Here is a 26,030-nt window from a genome sequence, read left to right on the forward strand (position 1 = left end):
AAACTGGAGACACTCTTATAACAACATTTGGTCTTCTTTAATAAATCGCTGTACATTACATGACAAAGGCATACAATTACTTTATGGTGATGTTAATAATGCTGATGTCTTCATATGGCTTGTCAGTCTTCGGGTTGACTTTGGCATTGGAGATCCTCTGGACTGCCTCCATGCCTTTAGTGCACCTCCCAAACACAGTGTGCTTGTTGTCAAGCCAGGGCTGCAGAAAAACAGAAGCACATAAAGAAATTAAAAAAAAAAAAAATCACACATATGTTGATCTTATAAGCACTTGTTGTCCATTGCTGACCGAGGTCATTATCCTTAACTAAATAAAAAGCATTTTAGTTAAATAAAAGGCAAAAAGCAAGACATTTGAAAAACACAACTAAGTTAAACGAGGGTGGTGCAGAGGTTAGCACCGTCAAATCGAGAGGGCTTGGATTCAGCATCTGGGTGGAGCCTTCTTGTATGCTGTTTGCACACTCTCTCCGGGTACTCTGGCTTCATCCCACAGTCCAAAAATATGTATGTCTTACCTAACAGTACTGCCATCCTTGTTTACACCTTGGTTACTCTAACTCTCTTTTCTGTCTTCTTCTAATGTCCATACAACTTCAACCACTGCTTGCATCATCACCAAAACTCCTTCCATTGGATTCCACAGCCGTCCTTCAGCAGCTCCACCGACTTCTGGTAGATTTGATTACAAGATTTTGCTCCTCGCATTTAAGGAGATTCACAACCTCACTCCACAGTACCTCTCTGAGCTGCTGCCATTTGCACTCTCAGGTCTTCTTTCTATTTCAGAGTCCCTCCTTCCCATTTAAATACCATATAGAGCCTTCAACTGTTAAGCAGCTAAGAAAATGCACGGATGGATAGAACTAACCCCAAACTAACCAAATTTAAGTCTTAGTCAGATCAAATCTGTCAACACAACCTGCAAAATGAGGCTTTGGTGCACATTTATCGAGACTTAGGTGGATTTTTTGTTTCTGCATTAAACCAATGCTGAAACTATGTTATAAGTGCAAACCTTCTCAAGCATACACCAGTAACTACTCAATAACCTGCCCTGCTCTTCTGACAACTGTAGCTACATGTGGTTTGGTTCAGCCTGCAATGTCATTGTTTACTCCTATTCATGTCTGGTAAATATTTTCTCCCCATACTTTTAAATTGACTGGAAGAGATTTGCTAACTAGAGTTTTGGCACCAAAACTGCAAAGCAAGACGGGTATAAATGCTGATTACCCATTATGTGTAGTAAGCTCTGCATAGAGTCAACACAGAATCTTTATCCTGAGAAAAAATCCCCCATATAACAACAAAAAGACTCAAACTAACAATTCATAAAAAGTCAATTGAAAACTATATAAAAAACAAACAAACTCAAAATTAAAAAAAGAGAATTACTATAGTTTTGTTTTATCTCAAACTTCACCCCCCATTTAGAATAATTTGCGTATTAAACCGTGAGTCTGGCTCATGTAGTGATGTTGTGGATTTTGAAAACTTTGGTAAATGTGATGCACCAGGTCTGTGTAGGCTTCCGTTACACTCTGAGTGCCTGACAGTATTCGTGTTTACTGTTGCCATGTTACACAGAAACAGAATGAAACCCAACACTCTGCTTGGTCATTTACATGTAACGTTACAAGATTGCTGACACTGATGCTGTTCCAGGAGCGACACCAGACTTTGCTGAATCCTGCATTTTCTGCTGCATTGCAAACGGTGTGTTAATATAAATTAAAAATGACTTCATCTGTAGTTATGGTGAAAGGAAAGTGCACAGGAATTTTTAAGGTTTTACATATCAAGATGTAATAAAACATTATCTAGGTGTTATGAGCACTTCGGTAAATACAACCTTTCAACATTTCAAGCAGGTTGAGGTGTGGACTTTGGGTGGTCCATGGAAACACCTTGATTCTTTTCTTTTTAGTCATTCTGTAGTAGGTTTGCCACTGTGCTTGAGATCATTTGCCTGTTGCACAACCCACTTTCACTTTAGCTGTCAGACAGATGGCTTCACATTTGACTCTAGAATAACTTTGGTTTACACAGAAGTTTCACAGTCAAGTGAATGGCTGAAAGATGCCCAGGTCTAACCATCACCTCACCAATTACATGTTTAGGAGCTGATGTGAGCGGTTTGCGCTGCCATGCCATTTGGTTTCACCAAACCTGACACATTATGACCATAAGTCCTGAGATTTGTTAAATGAATATGAGACAGTGTCATATTTTGTTCTTCGTCTGCGGTTGTTTTGAGCTAATTTACCCAATTACCTAAATTCTTTTTATTATGACCTGTTAAATAAAATCTTAGAGCCAATAAAGGGTGTAATTTATATAATCTTCTTTTTACCATAATTCTAATTATAAGTTTGAAACGGTAATATCACCATCTTACATGTAGCTGTCGTACTTTTTCAGAAAAGTAAATTGACATCTTATTCACACGATGATAAAATACACGTCTGAAAGTGGTTTTAGTTGGGCTACTTACAGTGGGTACCACGGTGATAAAAAACTGTGAGCCATTGGTGCCCGGGCCTCCGTTTGCCATGCTAAGTGTGTATGGGCGGTCGTGTCTCAGCGTGGCGTGGAACTCGTCTTCAAACTCCCCTCCCCAGATGCTCTCTCCTCCCATGCCTGTTCCTGTGGGGTCTCCAGTCTGAATCATGAAGCCCTGTCAACGACAAAGAGAAAAACACTCAGAGCCAGAATCCCACAGTTGATCGCCAAGCTTCATAAAGAAAAAGGACAACGTACCTTGATCACTCTGTGGAATATGTGGCCATTGTAGTATCCATTCCTGCTGTGGACGCAGAAGTTCTCCACAGTTTTGGGGCATCTAAAACCAAAGAGAGGAAAAGTTCTGTTCCTGTCTTCTAAAGTGAAAGGAGGAGCCAAAAGCATTCACACTGAGGACTTACTCCACAGGGAAAAGCTTGATGTGGATGTCTCCCATAGTGGTGTGGATGATGGCACTGTCAGACACTCTCTTGGGGCCCTCGGCCTGCGTGGCGGCCATCACCTCTTCTTTTGAGGGCTTCTCGTTAAAGATGTCTCTGTCGGAATCGGCGCTCTTGGTATCCTCTGGTTCTCTCTTCGAAAACTTCAAAAAGAGACGACAAAAAACTTATAGTAAGATAGGAAAAAATGCAGCGCTGTCACTTTGAAATGAATGCCTTTCTGTCTCACCAAGTAAAAGCGGTTCTTCTTAAAAGCACTACAGAAGATGGTTGGGTCAGGCTCTACGTTCTGTAAGGCAGGGTTGTCAGAAGCTTTCATCTCCACAGTGGGTGCCACTTGCATGGCCTTTGCAACACCTTGGAACAAACTCAGCTGAACCACACGGATGTTCTCCAGCTTCCCAAGGATCCGCACACATCTAGAAAACAAGAAACACAGGGCTCGGGAGTTATATGTCTATATAACTCTGTATGTGACGTTATCACATTTGATTTCATTAGTTTGTATACTACAATTAAAATACTCGTTTACATCTCTTAAACATTATTTTATTACGAAACACAACTGTGATTCAGTCTCCACCTTCATTTGTGAGCATACCTGTTAGTTTCCACATTGATGACCTTGATGCCCAGCATGGTCCCATACAGAACAAAGTGGCCAGTCTCATCAAAGATGATGTTTGCCAGCCGGATACCATCCACCTTCTCTAGTTCTCTCTCCACAGCCATCCGCCTCCCAAACTCCATGTCAGGAAGCTGCTGTCTCATCTGCTGCAGCTCTGTGAACATCTAAGACACATATAGCAGCTGTGATTGGTGTGCAAAATTCATAACGCTAGCAATGATCCAGGCTGAAAGGTGAATGGCAGGTTACCGTTAATGATTCATCAAACACTCGCATTAGTTTTCCTGTTAGGAATCGGAAGATCCTGACTTTCCTATCAGAAGCGATGGTGGCCATCTTCTTCCCATCGGGGGAAAAGGCAAGGCTGGTGGGATAGGTTTTGTGTTTTGCAAATTCATACAAGTCAGTGTCCGTTTTGTATTCCCAATCCACATGTTTGGGGAACTTGAATTCATTTGGAAGGCCTGTCCAGTACTCCAGCATTCCCGCTTTGTCAGCAGACACAATGACTCGAAACTTGGGATTCAGGCGGATTTGGGAAAGCGGTGCGGAGTGCATTTTGTCAAAGACATGGAGGGGGTCGTTGCCTCCCCTGCCATCATAGATGAAGATTTTCCCTGTGGACTTTTCTGAGCAGGCTACTGTGCAGATGGCATCTCCAGGATTATAGATCCACTCAGACTGGCCTGGATGAAAGCTACATATAGACAGATCACAGTAGAGAAACCAATCAAATTAAAGGAGAACTTGCACTCCAAATCTATCAGCAGTAAAAACATTATTGTGTCTGGCCAGAAAATCTTCATTTAGACTCACCCCAACTTCAGCATATTGATCATGTCAAAATTGACCACGTCAAATACTTTCATGGCCTGATCATCACCAACGGAACAGAAAAGGGCCCCTTCCGCACTGACCGCAATGCTTTCTATCACACCTGGGCAAAAAGCAAGAACAGTGTTTATACACATCCTTTTCACTCATTAAAGACATGTTATATTATAAGATACAATGCACTGGGTCTCCATAACTTCCTCTCAGTCCAGTGCCACTAAGAATGTTAAAAAGAAGTTATCACAAATTAAGTTCATACCGAGATGACTTCGAAAGTGTTTGACAAACTCTATCCCCTCGTCCTCCTTCTTCTTCCAAAATTTGACATGGCCATCCTGGCTGGCAGTGAGGATGAAGTCTGACCTGAAACAGCACAATGTTATGGCGTTATTTCAGCTTCAGCCCACTTTTCCCATCCACATCCCATCTACTGATGGAGTTAGACAATCTTTATCTGAAGTAAAGAGAAAATAAAAAATCAGGATTGCGAATATGGATGCATCAAAGTTTTTCTTTGTTTGCCTGATTTGTTTTGGGGGGGTTGTCATTCAATTTATGCCAGGGAAACAGATAATAATACAATAATACACTTTCAGGCTAAAAGTGATAAGACCCAACAGATAAATGTTAGCCATTACTGATAAAATGTCATCTTACAAGCTTACAGGTCAACAGCAAACAACACAGCTTATATCAGCTGATGGAACTTCATTGTTATTACAGATACAGCACTCAGTGGCTTTTCAAACAAACAATGAACAGACACAACCAACTAATAACATGTAATACAGCCTGCAAGGTTCCTCTATAAACAGAAGGCTGCAGGAAATTGGCATGCCTTGTCACTGGAATGATAGAAAATACATCAATAATAATTATTAAAACGGCTGCCCACTCTTAAATGAAAGAATTACTAAATTCTGGTGCTTCGTTTAGATTTCCCAGGTGATGGTATCATACACGTCACCATTTTAGGTTGACTTTCACGTTGGCACAAGCATGAATGCTAACACTGGATCAGCACAAAGAAAATCCTGGAATATGAAGTATGCTGGCAATACTAATAATTGATAGTTTAGGCATTTTAACATTGCATCGCTTTTATTAAGGTGGTTTAATAAGCTGGATGTAAGCGAGTAGTGCTGTAAAGTGGAAACGCTTCCTCACGTATAAAGGAACGTTTCCTTGTAGCTGCTGACTTACTTTGTACAAACTAAGTGTGTGATGACGTCCCTGTGCATATAGCTCCGTTCATACATTGCAGCCGACGGGAGGTTGTCCAGATAGACACGCTCGTACTCGAGTACTGAGAGAAACAAACACACACAGAAGTTAACGGACGGCGTTTGGCGCTTTATTAGCAGTGATTAGAGAGCAGTCGCAAAAAGCTGCCAGTGTGCCGAATGAACAGCCAGAATCCCACCTTTCCTTTTCTTTGCCTTTGTGGCTTCGCTTGGCATGGGTCCAACCCACTCGGCATCTTCTTCGTCCCCATCCCCATCATGATCATCATCTACTTTGCGCTTCAGTTCCACATTCTTTTCAGTAGCCGCCATTGCCGTGATCGCCCGTGTGGTCCTTCCGTAAATACAGTACTTCCGTTCAGCGCCTAAATCTCTGATTTCTTTGTGCAGTTGTTTTTGTTTCAAGTCTAAGTTGCTAAAATTCTACAATTATTAATTATAAACAACATGTTATGTGTCTCACCTTTTCTCAAGAATGCATAATTATTAGGATTAATGAGATTACGCTGTAATTACACGGAACTTGTTGTTTCCAGAGGGGCTGTTGTGATAGCGCACTAGGAGCGATCCAAAAATCTGTTTCTCGGGGTGAAGTACCGAGCTAGTTTTGGATTGTTTTGTCATCAACACTCTCGGAGTTTGATTCACGTGCGAATAAAAGCTTTTTATATATTTTATGGAAACAGAAAAAAAACAAATTAAGTGATGTTCTTTGAAAAAAACGGAACAGAAAATCAATAATTAAACCGAAACCCCCTATGTTCTCGGAAGTAAACAATCAACTCATGTATCGCCAATATGGCTGTAAAGAGTGAAATGTGAAATGTATCACATTTAAAGTTACCTACTGTAACAAACTTTACTATCTGTATTTTCGAGGAACCCAAAGTTCAGATCGTGTGAGAATATATTTTTTATTCTGCTAACAAAACACAGAAACGTAGCGGCAGGATGAGCAACATTTACATTCAAGAGCCACCAACAAATGGGAAGGTAAGCGCCCGTTTACAATTTAAACTTCAGTTTTTTCGTGCATAATGTTGCGGATTTGTAGGCACCATTAGCTAGCCACTCCTAACACTGTTTAACTCTGAATGTATAATTTCGTGGTCTTTTCGCAGGTCCTGTTAAAGACAACAGCAGGTGATATTGACATTGAGTTGTGGTCCAAGGAGGCTCCTAAAGCATGCAGGAACTTCGTGCAGCTGTGCATGGAAGGTAAGAATTCACCAAGGAAGTGCAGAAACCACTGGAGAACAACGTCAAATTCAGTTTGCGCTAAATTAGGCCGAATTATTCCAGGCGTGCCCTTAAAATATATTGGTTTGGTAAAACTAGCCTCTTTAAGCATTAGGCCATGCGCGTGTAAGTGTCATATTTTTATCTTATTTTGAAGATTATTGATGGACTAAATGTGAGTAAATGTTGAGTCTTAGCCATCGTTACTTATATAATTCTTGTAAGCAGAGAAATGGCTGTTATGAGTGTACATAAGACTTTATTTAATCCCAGAAACTATATTCAGCTGAGCACTGTCTTTATTTAAATGTCCTTGTTGGCTCAGATTTCTTGAGGGAACTGTTGTTGCCTTATTGTTTATTTAGTATACAGTATGTCTTGATCTTCTAGGTTATTATGATGGTACAGTGTTCCACAGAGTGGTGCCTGATTTCATCGTTCAGGGGGGAGATCCTACTGGGACAGGGGCAGGCGGAGAGTCCATCTATGGCCGACCATTCAAGGTGAGGCTGCTTTTCTTCTCATTTTATTTTTAATTCTGAAGTGGATTTCTAATTCCTATGAGCAGGTGACACTAAAATACGATGTCTTCTAAACTTTCTTTCGCCTTTCAGGATGAGTTTCACTCTAGGTTGCGCTTCAATCGGAGGGGTTTGGTTGCCATGGCAAATGCAGGGCCACATGACAATGGCAGTCAGTTTTTTCTCACCTTGGGACGTGCAGATGAACTCAACAATAAACATACCATATTTGGCAAGGTAAATCTGTAAGAACATGATGACTTATTCTCTATCTGTATTCATGATTGAATGCTGTCTTCAATGAATATATGAATATACCAAGATGAGTGGCGTTTTCCCCAGGCAGGATGTGCTAAGAGTGTGCCTGACCATTTCTATTTTCTGCAATCCCCACTCCAGGTCACTGGAGACACCGTGTATAACATGCTCAGATTAGCAGAAGTTGAGTGTGATGGTGAGGAAAGACCTCTGAATCCTCACAAGATCAAATCTGCTGAGGTATTTTAGTTCATTCTATTTTACCTGCTCAGCAATATGTTTATCTAGCTTCTGTAATTTAAGCTTTTCTTTTTGTCTGTCCTAGGTGTTACATTCTCCATTTGATGACATCATACCTCGTGAAATAAAGAAACTCAAAAAGGAAAAGGATAAAGAAGAGACGAAGAAATCACAGTCAAAAGCCACAAAGTGAGTGCTCGGCCTTCATCTGTCTTTCTGATTGAAACAAGATCAAGACTGTACCCAGGAGCACCTGCATTTTTGTACATAAGGGAATATATTATGCTTATTTCCATATCTATATATAGATATATATTTTCTTGCACTTTACTAGAGTAGCTTTGCATGATTCACAGTGTAAAATATTACTCATTTGTCTTATACTGAGTCTTATACTGGACCTTGGTCTATGGTTCATCATTTATGTAAAAAAGGTTGAACCTTTAAGGTAACCCATTCTATATGCCAATGTTTTTAGTTACCCCCAGTGTTGTTGCTCCTTTAGCTTATCACCTGCCAGAAGACTACAGAGGTCATAGACCACAAAGTTATTCTGAAGTGAAATCAAGTGTTTACAAACAGTGAAAGTGTCCACTGTAGCTGCTGTTTATGCTTCTCATACACCGATCAGGCATAACACTGACAGTGGTCACACTGATTATCTCTTCATCATGGCACATGTTAGTAGGTGAGATATGTTAGGCAGAAAATTAACTTTTTCCCCCCAATTGATGTTAGAAGCAGGAAAAATATGCAGTGGTCAGTGTCATTGGCGGCCTGGCTTATAAGGCTTATTGAGGCGCGAGTGATGGCTGGCCTGTGTTTCAATCCAACAGTTGAGATACTGTAGCTCAAACTGCCAAAAATGTATTGCTGTTTCTGATAGAATCACAATACACTGTACAGTTGTGTATGCATAGGCACAGACCAGTCAGCATGCCCATGCTGACCCCTGTCCACCACAGAAAGCACCAAGCAGTAGTACTGAACTACAGAGCAATGGAAGAAGGTGGCCTGGTCTGATGAATTACGTGGATGTGCATCGTTTACCTGCCTTACACCTACAATCAGGCCTGTTTCATTTTTCAAAAATGGTGTGAGGACAAGAAGCACAACAGTGAGTTTTAAGTGTTGACTTGGCATCCAAATTCTATTTAGAGGATCTGTTGCTAGCATCATGGTGCCAGATACCATAGCACACCTTCAGCAGTCTTGTCGAGTCAGGGACCGACACAATATTAGGCAGGTGGCCATAATGCCTGATTGGTGTATGTGCTGTTATCCCTGATCTTTGGTGTTTTGTGTATATGTTGGTGTTAAAATGTTAGAAAACAATATATTCACACAGATTGCTTAGGTCAGTATGAAACCTCTGCTTTTGGTCTCTTGGCACCTAGGGATTTATTGTACCTGTGCTAACATCATTATTATTATTATTATTTGAAACTTTGGCTCTGGTTTATACACTATATGGACAAAAGTGTCTGGCTACTTACACGCTACATCTACAGGAGCTGATCGGCCATTGAAACCCATGCCACGAAGCCAGTAGCACGTCATAATTGTGCTGATGTGAGGCTGAGAACTCTGTAGTTTCTAGGTCAGCAGAGCATTGATGATTACATGCATTGTGCCTCAGCATCTCAGTAACTTTATATGGTCTGCCACGCTGTGATTGAGTTGCTGTGGTTTCTAAAGCCTTCCTCTTTGGAATAATGCCACTTACAATTGATCATGGAATATCTTGGATGGAAGAAATTTCACAAACTAACTTGCTGATCCTAATTCAGGTCTATGCTCCGTGTCATGAAGCTTTTTAGAGCGACCATTCTTTCACAAATGTTGTGAAGGCAGACTGCATGGCTTACATACACCTGAGGCAATGTGACTTAAAACACCTGAATGCAAAGATTGGCAGGTCCAGTATATTTGGCCTCTCTTTGAAGAACCTGAATGATAGCCTGAACTAGAGGTAAAAAGTTTAATAGGTCCTCTTTAAACTCATTACTGTTTGCTACATGTTTAATTTATTTTTAGTGCCAATAATGTTATTGATAAAGATTTATAACAATATGTTATTTCCCTGCAATTACCCATGTTGGTGTGTTTTGTAGGAATTTCAGTCTTTTATCATTTGGAGAGGAAGCTGAAGAAGATGAGGAGATGGTGAACCAAGTCAGCCAGGTACTGGATCATAAAACCATTATATGTGGGCACCTCTGACATTTACTCTTGTGCCACTCACACATCATAACTAGGTGTATATTAGAAATATTAAAAAATTTCAAAAAGTACATAGACATGTAAATAACTGTTGTCTGGGCATTTTTCTTTTCTTTTTTTAAATAGACATTCAAGGGAAAAAGCAAAAGCAGCCATGACCTTTTGAAAGATGATCCCAGACTGAGCTCTGTTCCAGCAGTTGATAAGTAATTCATTAATAGTTATAAAACTATTTTAATTTCCTTTTTAAATTTGAATTATTAAAAAGTCTGAACCTATGTTTGCTCTGCTCACAGGGGTAAGAAGAAAAAAGCATCTGCATCTGGTGATGCAGCTTTGGTAAGTCTTTTAGATTTTCCTCCATTTGCACTCAGAGGCGAAGTATCAGCGTTAAGTGTTTGATGTGTTTCTCCAGTCAGGTGACGAGGCTGACGATGATGTTGAGGACGACATGGACACAGATGAGGAATATGACTCGGAGAAGAAAGAGAAGATCAGAGAGCTCATAAGTAAAAAGCTAAAGAAGGAAAAGGGTGGAGAGAAAGTGGCAGAGCCCATTGAAGAGGAGCAAGAAAAAAAGATGAGCCGCAGGTATGTTTTTTTTCCTTGGTTGTTTGTTTGGTTTTTTGCAACCCTGCTGCAAATAAATTAAACTAAACTACTAGAAAAATTTAAAACGTAGCTACTGCATAATGATCTCTCTGAAATTATGTATTTTGAAAAATTTTACCACTAAAAGCTGTTGTGTATAGTTAAAATTACATGGCTGCTAAAAACAAAAAAAATAGTATTTCATAGTTTTTTCAGCAGCGTCTTATGGTTGTTGTTGAACTTGTAATGTGGTGTGACATCCTGGTGGGGGAGCTATTGGACTATGTAATATATAGATGATGCTAAACCTTACCTATTGCTGATTGTTATTGTAACTTTTATTTTTCTGACAAGGAAAATATTTAGTGAGTCCAAGAGACAAAATGTTACTTTTCAATGTTCATAGCTGCATATTTTTTTCTTTTTTCAATTAGGTAATTGTTAGTCTGAGATTCCTAAAGACATAGCAGTGCAACACAATGATAAACAACAATTTGAAACCCACAAATTTCATTCAGATGTGATAAATAAAGGCACCAAATTTCAGTTTATGAGAAGCAGGAAATGGTAAACCTTTAGCATCTTTACTAGAAAAATGTCGTTGTTTTAGCTCCACCTTGACCTAATCTTGAAATTTCATGACAACAAGAACAAATTCAAGAGAGATGAGAAGGATTTGTATAATATTTTAACAGCTCAGTGGCCTAGACACAGTAGAAACAATCATTAGCTCGTATTAATTAGTGCCTCTCTGCAGCAGCAAATCCTCTTGAACAGTCATGCTACAGTTTCTCTGATGCAGTCGTGGTTGGATTGCTGGAGGACTTTGTTGTACAAATTAATGTATATTTAACAATTTAGATTTGGTGTTACTTGTTCGTGAGCTATTTTAGATTGTCATCCTTTAGTGCCACCCTTACAGCCACTTTGATGCTGCCTTGCTCACCATACTGGAAAGAAGGTTTCCAGACTGAGGCACTTGAGGCATGTAGGGAGGAGTGGTTCATACCTTGGCGTCACTATTTGAAACTTTAGTCATGTTTAATTTGAGCACCCACCATTGTAACTATATATGTCACAGAAGATAAGAAAATGCATAATAGATACCCCTTTTTAAGTCATTAGTAGCAAAACATTTATCTTTAACAGGCATATATTAACTGGATTTATTTAAAATATTCCTCAGATGTATTTAAGCATTCTAATGTGAGAGATTTCTAACCTGAAATAGATGGAGAACCTTAATCTTTATTCGATTTTTAGATAAAAGTGAGCCCAATTAGTTATGAAAAAAAGTAATAGGGCCAACTTGGTTCTTTTTATTCATGTGTAGTGATTTATCCAGTTTCAAGAGCTGGATCCAGAGAATATTTGAAGCTTTGGCTTGAAATGAGTTAAATTACAAATACGTTATCACAATACATTTTTACAGGACCCTGTGTAGTCTTACAAAATAGTTAGTACACCCGATCATAGCTTTAGCAGCATTCACTGGAAATAATTGTTTTGTGTTTGACCCTATCAATCTCTCACATCGCTGTGGAGGAATTTTGGCCCACTCTTCTCAACATTGCTTCAGTTCATTGAGGTTTGCAAACATTCATTTATGCACGTTTTTCTTAAGATCCAGTCACAGCATTTCAAACAGATTGAGGTCTGGGCTTTGCTGGGCCATTGCAACACCTTGATTCTTTTCTCTTTTTTTTTTTTTCCTGCCATTCTGTTGTAGATTTGCGGCTGTGATGGGGATCACTGTCCCATCGCATGACCCAGTTTCAGCAAAGCTTTAGCTGTCGACAGATGGCCTCGCATTTGACATTAGAGTATGTTAGTATACAGAGGAGTTTATGGTTTACTCAGTGATTGTTAGGTGCCCAAATCCTCTAGCTGCAAAACAAGTATATATCATCAGGCCTCCCCCATCCTGCTTGACAGTTGGTGTGAGGTGTTTGCGCTGATATGCTGTGCTTGTTTTTTGACTAAAATAATCTCCACTTTGACCTTGTCTGTCCGAAGAACATTGCTCCAGAAGTCTTTTTGTTGTTGTTGTTGTCGTTTTGTTTTTTTAACCACAGTCTATATAAAAGACAAGCACAGCCTCCTCTGTAGTTTATCTTCTTGGTAATCTCTTTCTTGATCTTCCAGTGTCAGAAGTGACCATATTTAGACAAGAGCTTCAGTGGGCTGCCCACTAGGAGCTGTTGTGACCTGAGGGTTGTTTTGGCCAGCAGGAGTAGAAAACAGTATTCTTGAACGATGCGCAGCTCTCTTATACTCACCTATAAGCTTTTCCACAGTGTCCATGGGAGCAGGTGTGGACCACAAACAAATAGAGGCAAACGTGCTTTCTCTCTTTCTCAAGAGGGCCCACTATGTCTGCTTGTCTCTTCCTACGCATAATGTTAAATCACCTCTCAACCACCTTTCCTCTCAAAAAGGAGAGGTGGTTGTGGACCAAAAAAATATGATGGAACAAAAAACAATGCAGTTAAATACTTAAAACAATAAGTATCAGTCCTGAACCAGTTGTTATACATTAAATGTCAATAAATCTGTGTGTGAAGTTTTTTGATAGTTTGATTTGATGCGTGAATGCAAAGGTATTCATTTCAGTGTTTGAGCGAATTCAGGATCTTTCTGTGTTTTTAAAGTGTGACTCTTTGTTTGCATTTGTCTTCGAAGGTGGGTCACTCTGACTGGTTAATGCTAAATGTTTGGATTTTTAATCTGGATAACTTTCATTCCACATTAACATAGTGAATACATGTCATGGAGTATGGCTATATCCTGGTAGTGGAATTGTATAATTCCATTTGTTTACAAAAGGCACCATAAATATTTCCAAACGTCCACTTTAGTGGCTTCAGTTTGCAGAGTCCTAACACAAAGCTGACAGCTGTAGGATACAGCTGTGTGTCTGTCAGAACATTTGCAGCCCTAACTAGAAGCATCAATGAAGTTCACACACGAGATATAAAGAAGAATCATCCTCATACAGTTTTTATGAAGCGAGAGAAACTTCAAAGCTATGGAAAAACTGTTCCTATTTAGGGAATACTCTATGAATTTTTGTTGGAAATTTGAAGTTGGGCGATTCACAAGACAGACTAAAAAGAATGGTCTAAATCAAAGTAGCAGAGACTGAAGAATCTTCCTGCTCCTATGCTGTTAGATATAACCTGGAAGCCATACATTTTAGACATCCTGCTTGAAGAACTATGATGGAAGTTTGAAGTTCTTATTAAGAAACCAAGACTAATATCATGCACCCTGATTTCATGAGTAGCAGTGGATGAACTTAAGAAAGTTCCTGCTCACAGCCATTTTGATTCTTTACATTTGCCGTGGAAAACTTTGAGGTCAGAATTCAGAAATTTCAGACCATAAAGTCCTAGTCAATAGTATCTGAAAAGCTCCAAACAAATCACTAGAGCCTCCTTTTCCCATGATACAGCTAACTTCACATTTAAACTTTAAGCACAAGCCCAAACTTAGAATACCCAATATTGTATAACTGATAAGTGTTTTTCACTTGTTACGAAACTCTCTTCAGAGCCAAAGAGACATTAAACAACTGATTTCAAAGCCTCCTTGTGACAAGTACACTAAACTTGCAGTGGCTCTTCAAGAAAAATTGTCTACTAGAAGTCCTTATCTCCAGTTCTCCTACTTTTTCCCCAACATGATTTATTTAGTTCTCACCCAATGAAGTGGAGTCTAACCTGTTTTTTTTTTACATTACCTCCAGCTCTGTCAATACACACCCACTTACTTTGATACATTCTCACAAACACATGCACGCACACACACCAAAGCTCGCACATCTCCGTTGTTTCTCACTGGACCAACATCAGGACTCTGCTCTTTGAAGCAGGAAAATTGGCATTCAACACGAATTGCTTACTTAGCAGTAAACAGCACGTCTGTCCAAGCCAGCCGTATGAGCGCAATGGAGGTGAGAGTGATGGTGTGTGTGATAATATTTGGATGAAAATGACCTGTGGAGAATGGAGAGAGTGATTTAACAGTTATCTCTCCACAATATCCTCTTCACAGGTAGCTCTCAGCACACATAATCAACATACCCCTCTCTCATTAGTGCTAATAGGATAAAGAGTGGGCCCCCAGTCAGATGTGCGTGCGTGCGTGCGTGCGTGCGTGCGTGCGTGCGTGCGTGCGTGCGTGCGTGCGTGCGTGCGTGCGTGCGTGCGTGCGTGCCCTGACTGACAGCCAGCCCAATGCAGGCAGACTGCAGTATATTAAACACAAGCGCAGATTGTTTTGCTACAAGAACTGTAACCCAACACAGTGGTTTGTCTTGGCAGGGAATCAAAGAGCAGGCTGGTAGGTACAGTGTTAGTACAGGACAAAGGGGGCATTGTTGCAGGGTGAGCTTGCTCTCCCACCGTTGCTTTGCTTTGGGCTTTCAGCTACTTTGTCCGCAAGGAAGAACACCAACTGCTATCTAGTCACCTGGGAAAAAGGAGGCAGGATGTTAACAGCAGTCACTAATCTCCATTCTGTCTGATGGCCTTCACTGCTGCATGACTTCTGCTATTTGGTCTTTCATTTAATTCCTTTGTAGTTGCTTTGTGTGTGAGTATGTGAGAGAGAGATATACAGGTTTGTAGTGACTTACGGAGTAAATTTTACAAAGCTCCCCCTATTGCTGAGAAAACCATGAAATTAGGAGCGTGCATGAATCCAAAATAGTTTTGACTTGATGTAAAAACTGTCTTAAGTTGCCTTCCAGGAGCCAGATGATATTCCACTGCAATATTCCGTCATTGCAAAATGCTTGGACTTGTTCATATTCAGCATTCAGTTTCCAAATAATAATAAACTTTAAAACTAAGGATACAATTGATCAAAACACATTCATTTCTCTCAGAGTTTGCCTCAACTTGTTGTGTAGTCGATGTTGTGGGTACCTCTCTTTAAGCCTTTACACTTACAGTTTGACACTCCCTTTATGTTACTATTGATCAAGTGCCTTTGCTCTTTCAAGTGGGCCTCTTTGTCTTGAGTGGGAAGGTGGGGGGTGCTTTATAAAAGACACTACGGAATGAAGTCCCAAAAGCAGTGTATGTGGTAGTCGCCACTTTTGTTAAACCCGACGGGGCATGACTGGGGAAGCAAAACGCTTCCATATGGCTGTGGGACACAGGGTGAGCTGCTTCTGCCAGCATGGCCTGGCTCCCTCTGCTGTTTCTGGTAATGGCTTTTTAGTTACAGCAGACTGAAGATAATGACAGAACAGCACATCCTGTTATTTATTCCACTTGTTATCACTTATGTGTATTTGGTGACTTAGTAATACAGATGGAATGACTTTTTTTTTTTAATTCAGTGCGTCTTCCAGATTTTTATTTTCATGTCATCTGTAGAATATTCTAATTAAAATTACATTTTGTAGGGACTTGTGTGTATTTTTAGTGTAGGTGTATACACATGATACATAGAAATGTATTTAGGTGTGAATAAATGTAGGAAAATAAAGGATCCAGTATCTGATTTACAGTGACTTTTCAATATTGATTATGATGTAGATTTTCTTCTTTAGAGTGTAAGAATACTGGATTTTGGGGCCCAATTCCAGCAGCAGTTTTGGGGTAGTAAAAAATGTATTCATCAGCACACTGCTCCTCTGTGATGCAACGCTCCTACGTGTGCTACAGACAATACTAAGTGTGTTTTAAACAAAGAAGTTGAAGCCATTCTGTATGACATTCTGTTTAATGACACTATTTCTGAAGCTACCCAAGCATCTTTTTTGAGTGTTGTACTATATTACAAAAATAAAGTTTTACAGCCAGTATAAGAGTATGCCAATATCAGTATATTATATTGGCTGTAAATTAATGTTTAATGTTCCTTTCAAACATTCCCAGCCCAAAGAAATTTTAACATCTTAAAAGAAAACCAGGAGATATTCTCATCTGAGGACATGGAACCAGTGAATTTGTATATAATATATAATTTCTAGTTATCATAGTGTCAAACTCCTCGAGAGAAAAGAAAAATCTATGTTCCCTCTGGCACTCTGCCACGTGCTCTAATCAAAGCTGTGTGTGTTTTAATCTTGTGAATGTCTTCTTAATTCGTTGAGTTGTTTAGTCTATAAAATGTTACCACAATTTTCCAAAACCTGAGAGTAAATGTTTGTGGGAGAGTCAGTTTACGTTAATATAAAACAGAGGAAAACCAAATCTTCATGTTGGAGAAGGTTTTAGTTGAAAAACGACTATAAAGATTAATCATTTTTCAAACGAGTTGCTGACTCGCTTTCCGTTGATTGACTAACTAATGAATTGACCGGCCCCTGTAGTTCTATTCTTCATCTGTTGGTCTTCTGCCACGTTGGGTCTGTTTCTCTTTCCACATTTCAAACATCTTTTCAGTATTTAAAACACCTTAAGAAAGCATTCCCTTAGCCTTGTGGACAGTTTACCTTAAATGAGACATCAGACACTAATTATCCGACCAAGCTGCAGACAATATGTCACTGTGAATTAATTGGCTGCACTTGTCTCTTGTCATTGGTCATAACCCAGTGCGTTCTCAGGGAAAGGTTGCAGAGATCATGAAAGCATTCAGCGCTGCATTTGTACAGAAACCTGCTTGAGATAATCCAGTTCTTGGCAGCAGAGTTGTGTATGTTTTGGAACTGCCAGGTTTACACATCTCTGGACCACTGTAGCATGTCTGCACCATATGGGGCACTTGCTTGCTGGAAACAGGTCCATACAGCAATGCATATCTAAGATGTGTGAAGTTTTGAGGGTTTTTTTGTTTGTTTGTTTTATATAATTCAAAGTGAATAAAAAGCAAAAGTGAGGCTTGGAGTGAGGCTTGGACTGTAATCAACATCATCATCTGATACTGTGCACATTTATGTCTTATTCTCTCATAAAGGCAAAATATTTAAGTGAAGTAGAAAATGTGAAACTAAGTATAATTCATACAGTTAATACTCTATGACATTAATGAGTTACTTCCAGCATAACTGATTAGATGAAGGCTAAAGCATCGTTTCAGAAATTAGGCAGGTGAAGCACTCTAAAAAGGAACCTTGGTCCACTGCGTTGACCTAGATCACTTTGCAAAGTCCTGCAAATTCCTGCGTTGAGGTTAGATTCTTCAACTCCAGCTCACAGTTCTCCTTGGCTTTTGACCAAGCCATGGAGTGCCCCCCGAGGGGAGTTCACCCAGCCACCTTGTTATTCTAGCACATTCATCCACATCACTTGCTCAGTCATTAGACTGGATTTAATCCAACGTAGCAAAGAGAAGCTGCTGCTGCCACCCTTGTGGTGTACTTACTCTAAACAACTCTGAGGTGTTAAATTTTACTTTTAGACATACTTTTGACCCATCTTAATCACGCTGTGGCCACATTTTAAGTGAAAACTGTTTGATTTCTGTCAGTATTTACATTTCGTGAAAGCCATTTGAAGGCAAGATGAGAATACAAAGAAATCCAAAAAAGGATAGCACAGCGTGCTTGTCTATTTTGGAAAAACTATTGAATTTTTGATGAACCATACAGTCATCACTTTACTATTTTTAAGGTTGTCAAATTCCTGTGTCAGCCTCAGACTCCTGCCAGACACTGGAGTATTAAATGCAAGGTTCGGAATCATGAGTACTTGGTCTACTGCCAATCACTTCATATGCTTTCTTTATGAAAAGTTAATCATCCACAGCTCTCTGGTTTTCACATTTCTTGAATTTTCAGAAGGAGTGACAGTAGCTGGCAGCCCCAAAGTACACTCAGACCGCAGGGGCTAGTAGGGAGTCACAAGAAAGATTGATAATATATCTAGTCCTGCCAGTTTTGGTCTGTTTATCTGGCAACAAATGACAACAGATGAGTGCCTCTCCGATTGGCCTTGTTTTTTAAAATGATTGTTAAATTCGTCTCTCCTGCTGGCAAATAGATTGCCTTATTGAGTAAAGGGATGGGTAGACTTGCAGAAATGGGACAAGAAGGAGCTACCCTGTGCTTTGTCTATCCTTTATTCTCTTCTTCAGTTATTCTTGCCTTGCAATGAATGAAGTGTTGTTAAAGTGTTATTTTCTTTTGGGTTTTTTTCCTTGTTTTTTGCTGAACCTGAGTTATAAATGTCCATCTTAACATTGATAATGCTGGCTGCCTAAAAAAAAATCTATGACTAAAACATGCATTTACATACATTAGACAAAACATTGTGATTCGGACTGGGCAACAAGTGTAGAAACAGAGTAGTTTGTTGTGTTATGATGTGAGGGTCTTGGGAGGAATTTGCTGAGCCCTGAGGGGAGTCCTAACAGGTGTTGGTGGGGCTTTTCCTGTCCTTTCTGCCCTTTTTTTCTTTATTGGCACCATGGTTATGGGGCTGATTGTTCAGCTGTTGCCTTGGATACATCTCCTGTTTTCCTAATGGCAACATGTCAAGGCAGGCCAAAAATGATCACGTAGTCCAGTGTGTTCTTTACTCAAAAATAGGCTTGCAAAATCCTTCCTATTAATGCCCATTAATGCCAGAGAAGTGTCAGGGATGATGTTCCTATAAAACCCACAAGATTAAAAATTAAAGGCCATTTGGAAATCCCAAATGTATGATCATCAGTACTGCCAAAACTACAGAATCTCCTCACTATTAAATGAATGGGGAGCTTCTGTATAAGGATAATATAATATAGTGTACTGCACAGCCTTTGCCAACAAGTCTTTACTATTAGAATGGTCACCTGAGCTCAGTGAGCTGTGAAAGATGGCTACTGCCACTAGTAAAATAACAACAACAATAATAATAACAAAAACTTGTGAAAAGCAACATGCCTGCAGCCTATGTGACTTTTTGGAGGCAGGTAAATTTGTGTTGACTAGGTGCACTCAAAAAAAAAAGTATTAAATAAATCATAGAAAGGATTTCCACGCGATTAAATTGCTTTATTTTAGCATTATGCAGTTCTATTATTCCAACTTAATGTACTTCAGTTGGACCAACTTATGATGAATCAACTTATTTAATGCAGTTGAGTCCAACTTAGTTTAACCCATGCAAATTACATTAGTCCAACAAAAGTAGTTGCTGCTAATAGAAAGCCATTTATTAATGCTGAAATCCTTTCCATGATTAAGTTCATTTAAAGGGTTATTTTTTTGAAATGTTAAAAAAAATTAGAGTCTGGATAACATAAAACTTGCCGGTCTATTGCAGGGCTAACACAGAGAACAATTTGCAGTCACATTGACACTTATGGGTAATTTAGAATTACCATTTAACCTAACCCCACTAACTGCATGTCTTTGGACTGTGGGAGGAAGTCAGAGTATCCGGAGAGAACCAATGCAGGCCAGATGGTTGATTTGAACTCAGGACCTTCTTCTTGTGAGGCAACAGTGCTAAGCAGTGCACCACCGAGCTGTCAATGATTATTTACAACAAGTACACAAATAACAAGGAAAGATATAGATAGATATAGATTTTTTTTTTATATATATATATATATTTTTGTCAATATACAATAATGATAGCATACACGTGGTGTGTGTAGGCTTTTCTGCCTCTTAAAACCTCAGTGATTTTCTTTTGGTTTGAAATCTCATGTGATCTTGTGGTATCGTGTCCAGGCAACTAACCACTCCTGCAAGACTGTATCATATCATTTCAACAAGATCTTATATGATTCACCATATAAACATAAAATTCTTTTGATCAAATTTAGTGCCATCAGCATTAATCTCGCTGTAACCGTGGTAACTTGTTAACGGAGATTTGCCGCGTTAATGCAGTTATGGCGTTAACGTCATTTTAGCAAGATTAACGCTGACAGCACTAATTAAATTACAATTTAGACTCTTCTAAATGTAAGAACCACCCAAATTCACTTTTTTGAGTGTTTGGCTAAAGAGGCTAAAACCTCAATCTTCAGCTGGTCAACCCTGTGATGTTTCAGTGTCCACAGCAGTATATATTCCTAGCAGCTAATTTCAATTAAAAGGTCTAATATTTTTTTAACTTGATAAACATTAGCATTCCTAGCACCAGCATCCTTCAATCCTTGCATGCCTTTCCTGAATATGGTTAGACAGTACCAGTGAAATAGTCAATACACGGAACAAAGGTTTTAGTCCCTGGCTACATTCGATACCAATATTATTCCCAAGTATTAGCCATTGTACCCAAATCGTATCAGATGATAGCAGACAAGTTTTGAAATTGTTACCAAGAAGTACAAAAAATTGCTAGAACATTGCATAAATGGGAAGAGCAGGATCAAGCATTTTTTTGAAACTTGATCCGTACTACTAGTAAGGCTGTTAAACCCTCTTTTGTTGTGTGTGTGACTTTTTTAAAACATCTTAATGAAAGTGCAATATTAAATTATTGAAGCTCAGCTTGCATTTGCACAATCTTTGTTAAATCTGACAGTTGGTATTAAAAAGGTTTGTTGTTGCCTTCATCACCTTAAAAAAAACAAAATAGTTAACTGGCCACCTACTGCAGTAATTCTGCAGTAACGTGGATGGAGAGTTTTCTGCTATCATTTTAATCAAAGAGTACCACCAGAGAGACAAAAACCCATTCATCATGTGGGAGTGTGAATGGCAGCTGGAGTCTTCAAATTATTACGTTCTTTGCCCACCTATGGGTTTTCACATCTGTGTTGCATTACAATGCTTTATGTAAAATATGTCTTAGAAAAGAGGTTTGTTGTTATTGATTCTTCTGTAGACTGAGCTGAGCAAGCAACATCCTCGCATAGGCAGTGTCTGATTCTGCCAACCAGTTTCTACCCTTGGCAACTTAGTTTGGATTCAGCTGAAGCAATTTTTTTTCCTTGATACTGACCTCAAAATAGAGGACTAACAACTGTATGTCTGACTGATTCCTTATGTGTATCCTCAGAAGAACCAGGAAAGCTAACAAGGAAGAGACATGACATCAAGTCAGACACAGCTGTTAATATTTGCTGAGCCACTTACAGTTAAAATATCACTCAGTTTGATGCCTCAGTACTTTGCCACAGACAATGTCAGAGAATTAAACAAATATAGCACTAGCTACAAACACAAGAATCAAAGTTCCACATAAAAGGAAAGAGAAAGGATATAAATGAATGTCTGTCCAGAAAAGCAGATGTAGGAAACAAAAGCAGCCATTGTTTGGTCTGGAGATGCCTCAGATGTTTCTAGGCCAGGGGCCCAGACTGTGCAGCTTACCTGTGCTTTGTGGCTCTGCAAGTGAATGGGATGAAACAGAGCTGTCAGGCAGTACAAAAATATTATCATTTCTTAACATAACATATCTGCTCTGTAACTGGCAGAAGTCTCAGTCATATGATGGGGAACAATAATCAGCATTGCTGGCCTTGTATGAGCTGGGCTGCAGGCCGCCTGCCAAAAAGGACACCACCTTGGAGTTAAGGAAGTGAGGATGTGCCTTGGCCTGCCTCTGTCATCCAGTTAAAGGTTTTACAAGGGTGGCTAGCCAGGAGAGGAGTGCCTGGGATAGTTATTGCAGTGCCACTTGAGCAGAGGAAGTATAAAGTTTTTTATTACTTCTGCCACTCAGAGCATTGTGTATTTTATGTATCGAAAAACATTCATATTTAACTTCATACAACTTGTGTAGTGCTCTGATTTATATGCAAATTAAATATGTGCATGTTCTTTTGTACAAATATGAACATGATACTGACCTCATTAACAAATTTTGTTGAGGTCAAATTTAGCTTTAGATTGCCAAAAAAAAAAAGTACTGTAAATCAGTTTTAAAAACCAACCCCAGAGATTCATCACTTTCCATTTATATCGCAAAAGGGATGAGTTTATGGTCTGAAACACAGCTTTGGTTCTTCAGCAGCTCAGGTTGAGCGGTTTGGAGACAAAGTTAGAGAGTGAGACATTTAGAACATGTGTCAAGGAGAGAGACTGAATATATTACACACATAGGATGCTGAAGATGGAGCTGCCGGGCAGGAAGAAATGAGAGGGACCTGAAGGAAGTTCATGGATGTAGTGAAGGGCATGCAGCTGGTTGGTGTGACAGAGGAGGATGCAAGTGATAGGGTGAGATGCAAGCAGATCTCTAAAGGAAGCAGTCGAAAAAAGAGGAAGATGATTTTGGCTTTAGACTGACTGGCTTTGACATGGTTCTTGTTAGTTATTACCTGTGACTTGACTTGGAAAGTGTCTAAATCATCCTGGGATTAGATTTTTGAGTTCTTGATCTTCACTTGAGACCAAAGTTCAAATTCCAGACTCGCCTCTCTCCACTTTGGTCTTGACCACAATAAAAAGATGGGTAATACCCACTGTGACATCATCCACTGGTTAGTGAAGTCCTGTTTGAAGTGTCAAGTTGAGTGATTTTGCTGTCACCATTTGGATGTTTTGAAACGCGATCAGATGAGCGAAGAACCGATTTGACTGAGAAATTGGGGGACACTGGTCGTTTGCAGGCTAGCGTCTTGTTTGACTCTAAATGGGAACTATAATTTAAAAAGTGAACATCGTGTTGCATTCAGTAAGACTTCAAACAAGCAACTAAGGGCACAAACTCTCGAGGAAAGTGTTTTCTGTTTACTGAACCAACACCAGCTTTTCCATGTGCCTTCTTTATTCTGTGTTTCGTATGTGTGCCCACCATAATGACAAGTAGCAACTTGTTTATAAAGACATTTAATATTCTTGAAACGTAAAAAAAAATGTATGCCTTGTGTTTGTTTTGCGATGAAGCCAGTGGAGCCAAATGTCTGTTCAAACTATTCTCTTCTTGTTTGTAATGGATTACTTTTTTCTTTGGGCCTGCCGCTCTGGGATTCTTCTCGTCTGTTAACAAGTGTATTCCTTTTATAACAGATGTATACGTTGAGTTTATGATCTCAAAACTGTATTTCTCCATTTACAGTGATGAATTACGGAAAGAGGCGCGACAGTTGAAGAAAGAACTGCAGGCCATAAAGCAAAGAAAAGAAGAAAGTTCAAAACCTGCAAAAGATGAAGTCAAGGAGGGTATGTGTGCAAATGTTTAATCCCCTACATGCACTCTTAAGTGTCCTGGTGTAACCCATTATATTTTACATTTATTGGTGGCAGATGATATAGTGGGTGTATATTATATGTATATAATATATATTTATAGGTTTAGGGTTTTTTTTTAATGATCTTTAAAAGTAGATTTAAGTGTGAAGTAAGTCTCTAGGAGGGTGGTCTGTGCTACATTCTCTGCTAATGGACACTGAGACAGGCAACCCTCTGATTTTGTCAATTAGTTGCAGACGTCTATTTCCCCCCCACCACCTAAACGGCCTGCATTTTTGTGTTGAAGCTTTCTGAAAATTGCATGGGTAAAAATTGTTGAGTGGCCGCCATGGTTGCACATCAAACCCAATGTGTTTGTTAGTTTGCAGCTTTGGCCCAACTAAATTCTGTACAAATCTGCCCCCAAATCTCCTCTGGTCTTCACCACACTCCAGTCTGTCATAATGCCGTCAATCACTGGATTTTTGCTGACGCTGAAACGCATTTTTGAGAATTACAAAAACCACTCAGACACAGAGGTTAGCCTGAGGTTGTGTGTGTTGTTGTGCAACAAAACAAAGTGGTTTACAGGGGGTGTCTGCAGGGAGCAGCCTAAGTGTGGGATTACCACCAGCCAAAATTTACAAAAGTCCACGAAGAGCTCAAACATTGTTTTTGTCTCCACAAACACTGATGGAGTCATGCTTTTAAGTAGAAACACAGACCCTAATGTTTATTTGCTGCCAATTGGCGGCATGATTTTAGATTAAAGAGGACAAGATCCAGTCACTATGTTGTACTCCAATACTATCATTAACTACAATTCTTTTGCTCTCTCTAAATTTGAGTTGTTCTCAATTATATCTCTGTTCTAACACTCAAGAAGACGTAGTCTCTAAAAAAAAAATCCACTTATTGATTCAGGTGTTGAGACGGTAGCAGCCTTGCATTGTTATACCTGATGGCGAGTAGCCTAAGCTCCTCTATTATCTTACAAGGTATTTAAATTCAGCCAGGGGCCTTTGTTTTGTTCTTTCCTGTCAGCTTAGCCAGAGGCAGGGGTTTCTTTTAAAGAGTTCCTCGTTACATTTTTGTGTTGGAAACAAAAGTTAATTCCATTAAATGGAATGGATAGATGTCACGGCCCAATGGCCGCTGCAGGGGAGACGGATGTCTGCTTAAATGCAGTAAATCTTGTAACTCCACTCAGCCACAGACGAGCACTGTGGTGAGGTTTTTGTTTTATCTCATCTCACTGGAGAAGCTGTGCGGCAATAAGGGCTACACACACACACACACACACACACACACACACACACACACACACACACACACACACACACACACACACACAGAAACAATGCCATCCCTTTAAGCTAAAAATTTTCTCCTGATTCTGCTTTGACCACTTTGTTAAGGTCAGCGTCTGGTGCCATTCGCTCACATGTCTCTTTAATTGGTCAGTGCTGACTCAGTGAACACATGATGCTTGTTTGAATTATTTTGCATCTGTAACAAATCATTGGGGGGGTTGTCATATAATCCACTAGATATGTTCTTGGTAAATTATGTCATCTGAGATATGGCAAAACAGGAAAGTCATGATGGCATCTCCAAATTCCCATTTTCTGCAGCTGACAGTGGAAAGTCCTAGAGATGATCAGTTTACTATCACTTACAAGGCAGTTAAGATTATCAAAGATTATTCTACTGCAAGTAATTGAATACTTGAAATAACATAAAAATAAATAAAAATAATAATAATAATAATAGTAATTTATTGTGCCTGCACTAAAATATTCTTAAATGCATATTCTTCAGCCTGTAATATACCATCAGTGTGTATATGATTCTTGATCTGCATGCCTGCCTGATGTCATTCTGTGTCCATTCATTATCCTCACTCACCGTTGTGCCTGGCATTAAACTTGATTGGCCTGAAATGCAAACCGTCTCTTCAGAATTCACCTTTAACACACAGTTTAGTTCATCACAATCATCACTTCAGTTTTCTCTTCAGCTTTCACAGAAATTATAGCATGTTCCTGCAGTCTGGATTTCTCTTTCTTGGCATGACCACTGGGTACCAGAGCCAAAAATAAGAGAGGCATTCTGAAACTACTGTCCATTCAAAACCCTCTAAAATGATGTGGCAGCATACTGTATCCCACTTAGATATTATACAGGTCTGCGTGTGTATTCCTGGCATTGTATTACACTGGTGGCTTGTCAGTCATGTTGTTCATTTTT

General features: G+C 39.4%; 2 protein-coding genes across 2 annotated transcripts in view; one reads left to right on the forward strand and one right to left on the reverse strand.

Moving 5' to 3' along the window:
• Window positions 1-15: 15 nt before the first annotated feature.
• ppwd1 (peptidylprolyl isomerase domain and WD repeat containing 1) lies at window positions 16-6,033 on the reverse strand. The gene is made up of 11 exons (XM_086301442.1): window positions 5,873-6,033; window positions 5,653-5,755; window positions 4,709-4,812; window positions 4,432-4,552; window positions 3,865-4,312; window positions 3,589-3,779; window positions 3,217-3,406; window positions 2,949-3,130; window positions 2,785-2,866; window positions 2,519-2,701; window positions 16-220 (listed from the first exon to the last, which is right to left on the reverse strand). The coding sequence occupies exons 1-11, from the start codon at window positions 6,003-6,005 to the stop codon at window positions 77-79; spliced, it is 1,881 nt and encodes a 626-aa protein (XP_086157568.1). The 5' UTR covers window positions 6,006-6,033; the 3' UTR covers window positions 16-76.
• A 418-nt stretch (window positions 6,034-6,451) lies between these two features.
• cwc27 (CWC27 spliceosome associated cyclophilin) overlaps window positions 6,452-26,030 on the forward strand; it is a 34,242-nt gene continuing 14,663 nt past the window's right edge. The window contains exons 1-11 of the mRNA XM_086301440.1: window positions 6,452-6,686; window positions 6,815-6,911; window positions 7,323-7,435; window positions 7,547-7,690; window positions 7,853-7,951; window positions 8,037-8,140; window positions 10,066-10,135; window positions 10,301-10,380; window positions 10,471-10,513; window positions 10,590-10,765; window positions 23,668-23,771. Coding sequence (XP_086157566.1) covers window positions 6,645-6,686; window positions 6,815-6,911; window positions 7,323-7,435; window positions 7,547-7,690; window positions 7,853-7,951; window positions 8,037-8,140; window positions 10,066-10,135; window positions 10,301-10,380; window positions 10,471-10,513; window positions 10,590-10,765; window positions 23,668-23,771 — 1,072 coding nt within the window. The 5' untranslated portion in view covers window positions 6,452-6,644. The remainder of the gene's footprint in view (window positions 6,687-6,814; window positions 6,912-7,322; window positions 7,436-7,546; window positions 7,691-7,852; window positions 7,952-8,036; window positions 8,141-10,065; window positions 10,136-10,300; window positions 10,381-10,470; window positions 10,514-10,589; window positions 10,766-23,667; window positions 23,772-26,030) is intronic.

Source organism: Aulonocara sp. 'chitande type north' Nkhata Bay, linkage group LG7, assembly GCF_057382095.1.
Source record: "Aulonocara sp. 'chitande type north' Nkhata Bay isolate Kocher_YH1m ecotype deep benthic linkage group LG7, A_spYH_male_GT1.1, whole genome shotgun sequence".
In the NCBI taxonomy this organism is placed as follows: domain Eukaryota; kingdom Metazoa; phylum Chordata; class Actinopteri; order Cichliformes; family Cichlidae; genus Aulonocara; species Aulonocara sp. 'chitande type north' Nkhata Bay.

What these genes read in the sequence shown, in the direction of transcription:
- ppwd1 (XM_086301442.1), bottom strand. Translation starts at nt 6,005, where the DNA reads ATGGCGGCTACTGAAAAGAATGTGGAACTGAAGCGCAAAGTAGATGAT. An exon ending in AGAAGAACCGCTTTTACTTG is followed by an intron (nt 3,131 to 3,216) that starts GTGAGACAGAAA and finishes CTCTTTTTGAAG; the next exon opens with TTTTCGAAGAGAGAACCAGA. An exon ending in TTATCACCGTGGTACCCACT is followed by an intron (nt 221 to 2,518) that starts GTAAGTAGCCCA and finishes GTTTTTCTGCAG; the next exon opens with CCCTGGCTTGACAACAAGCA.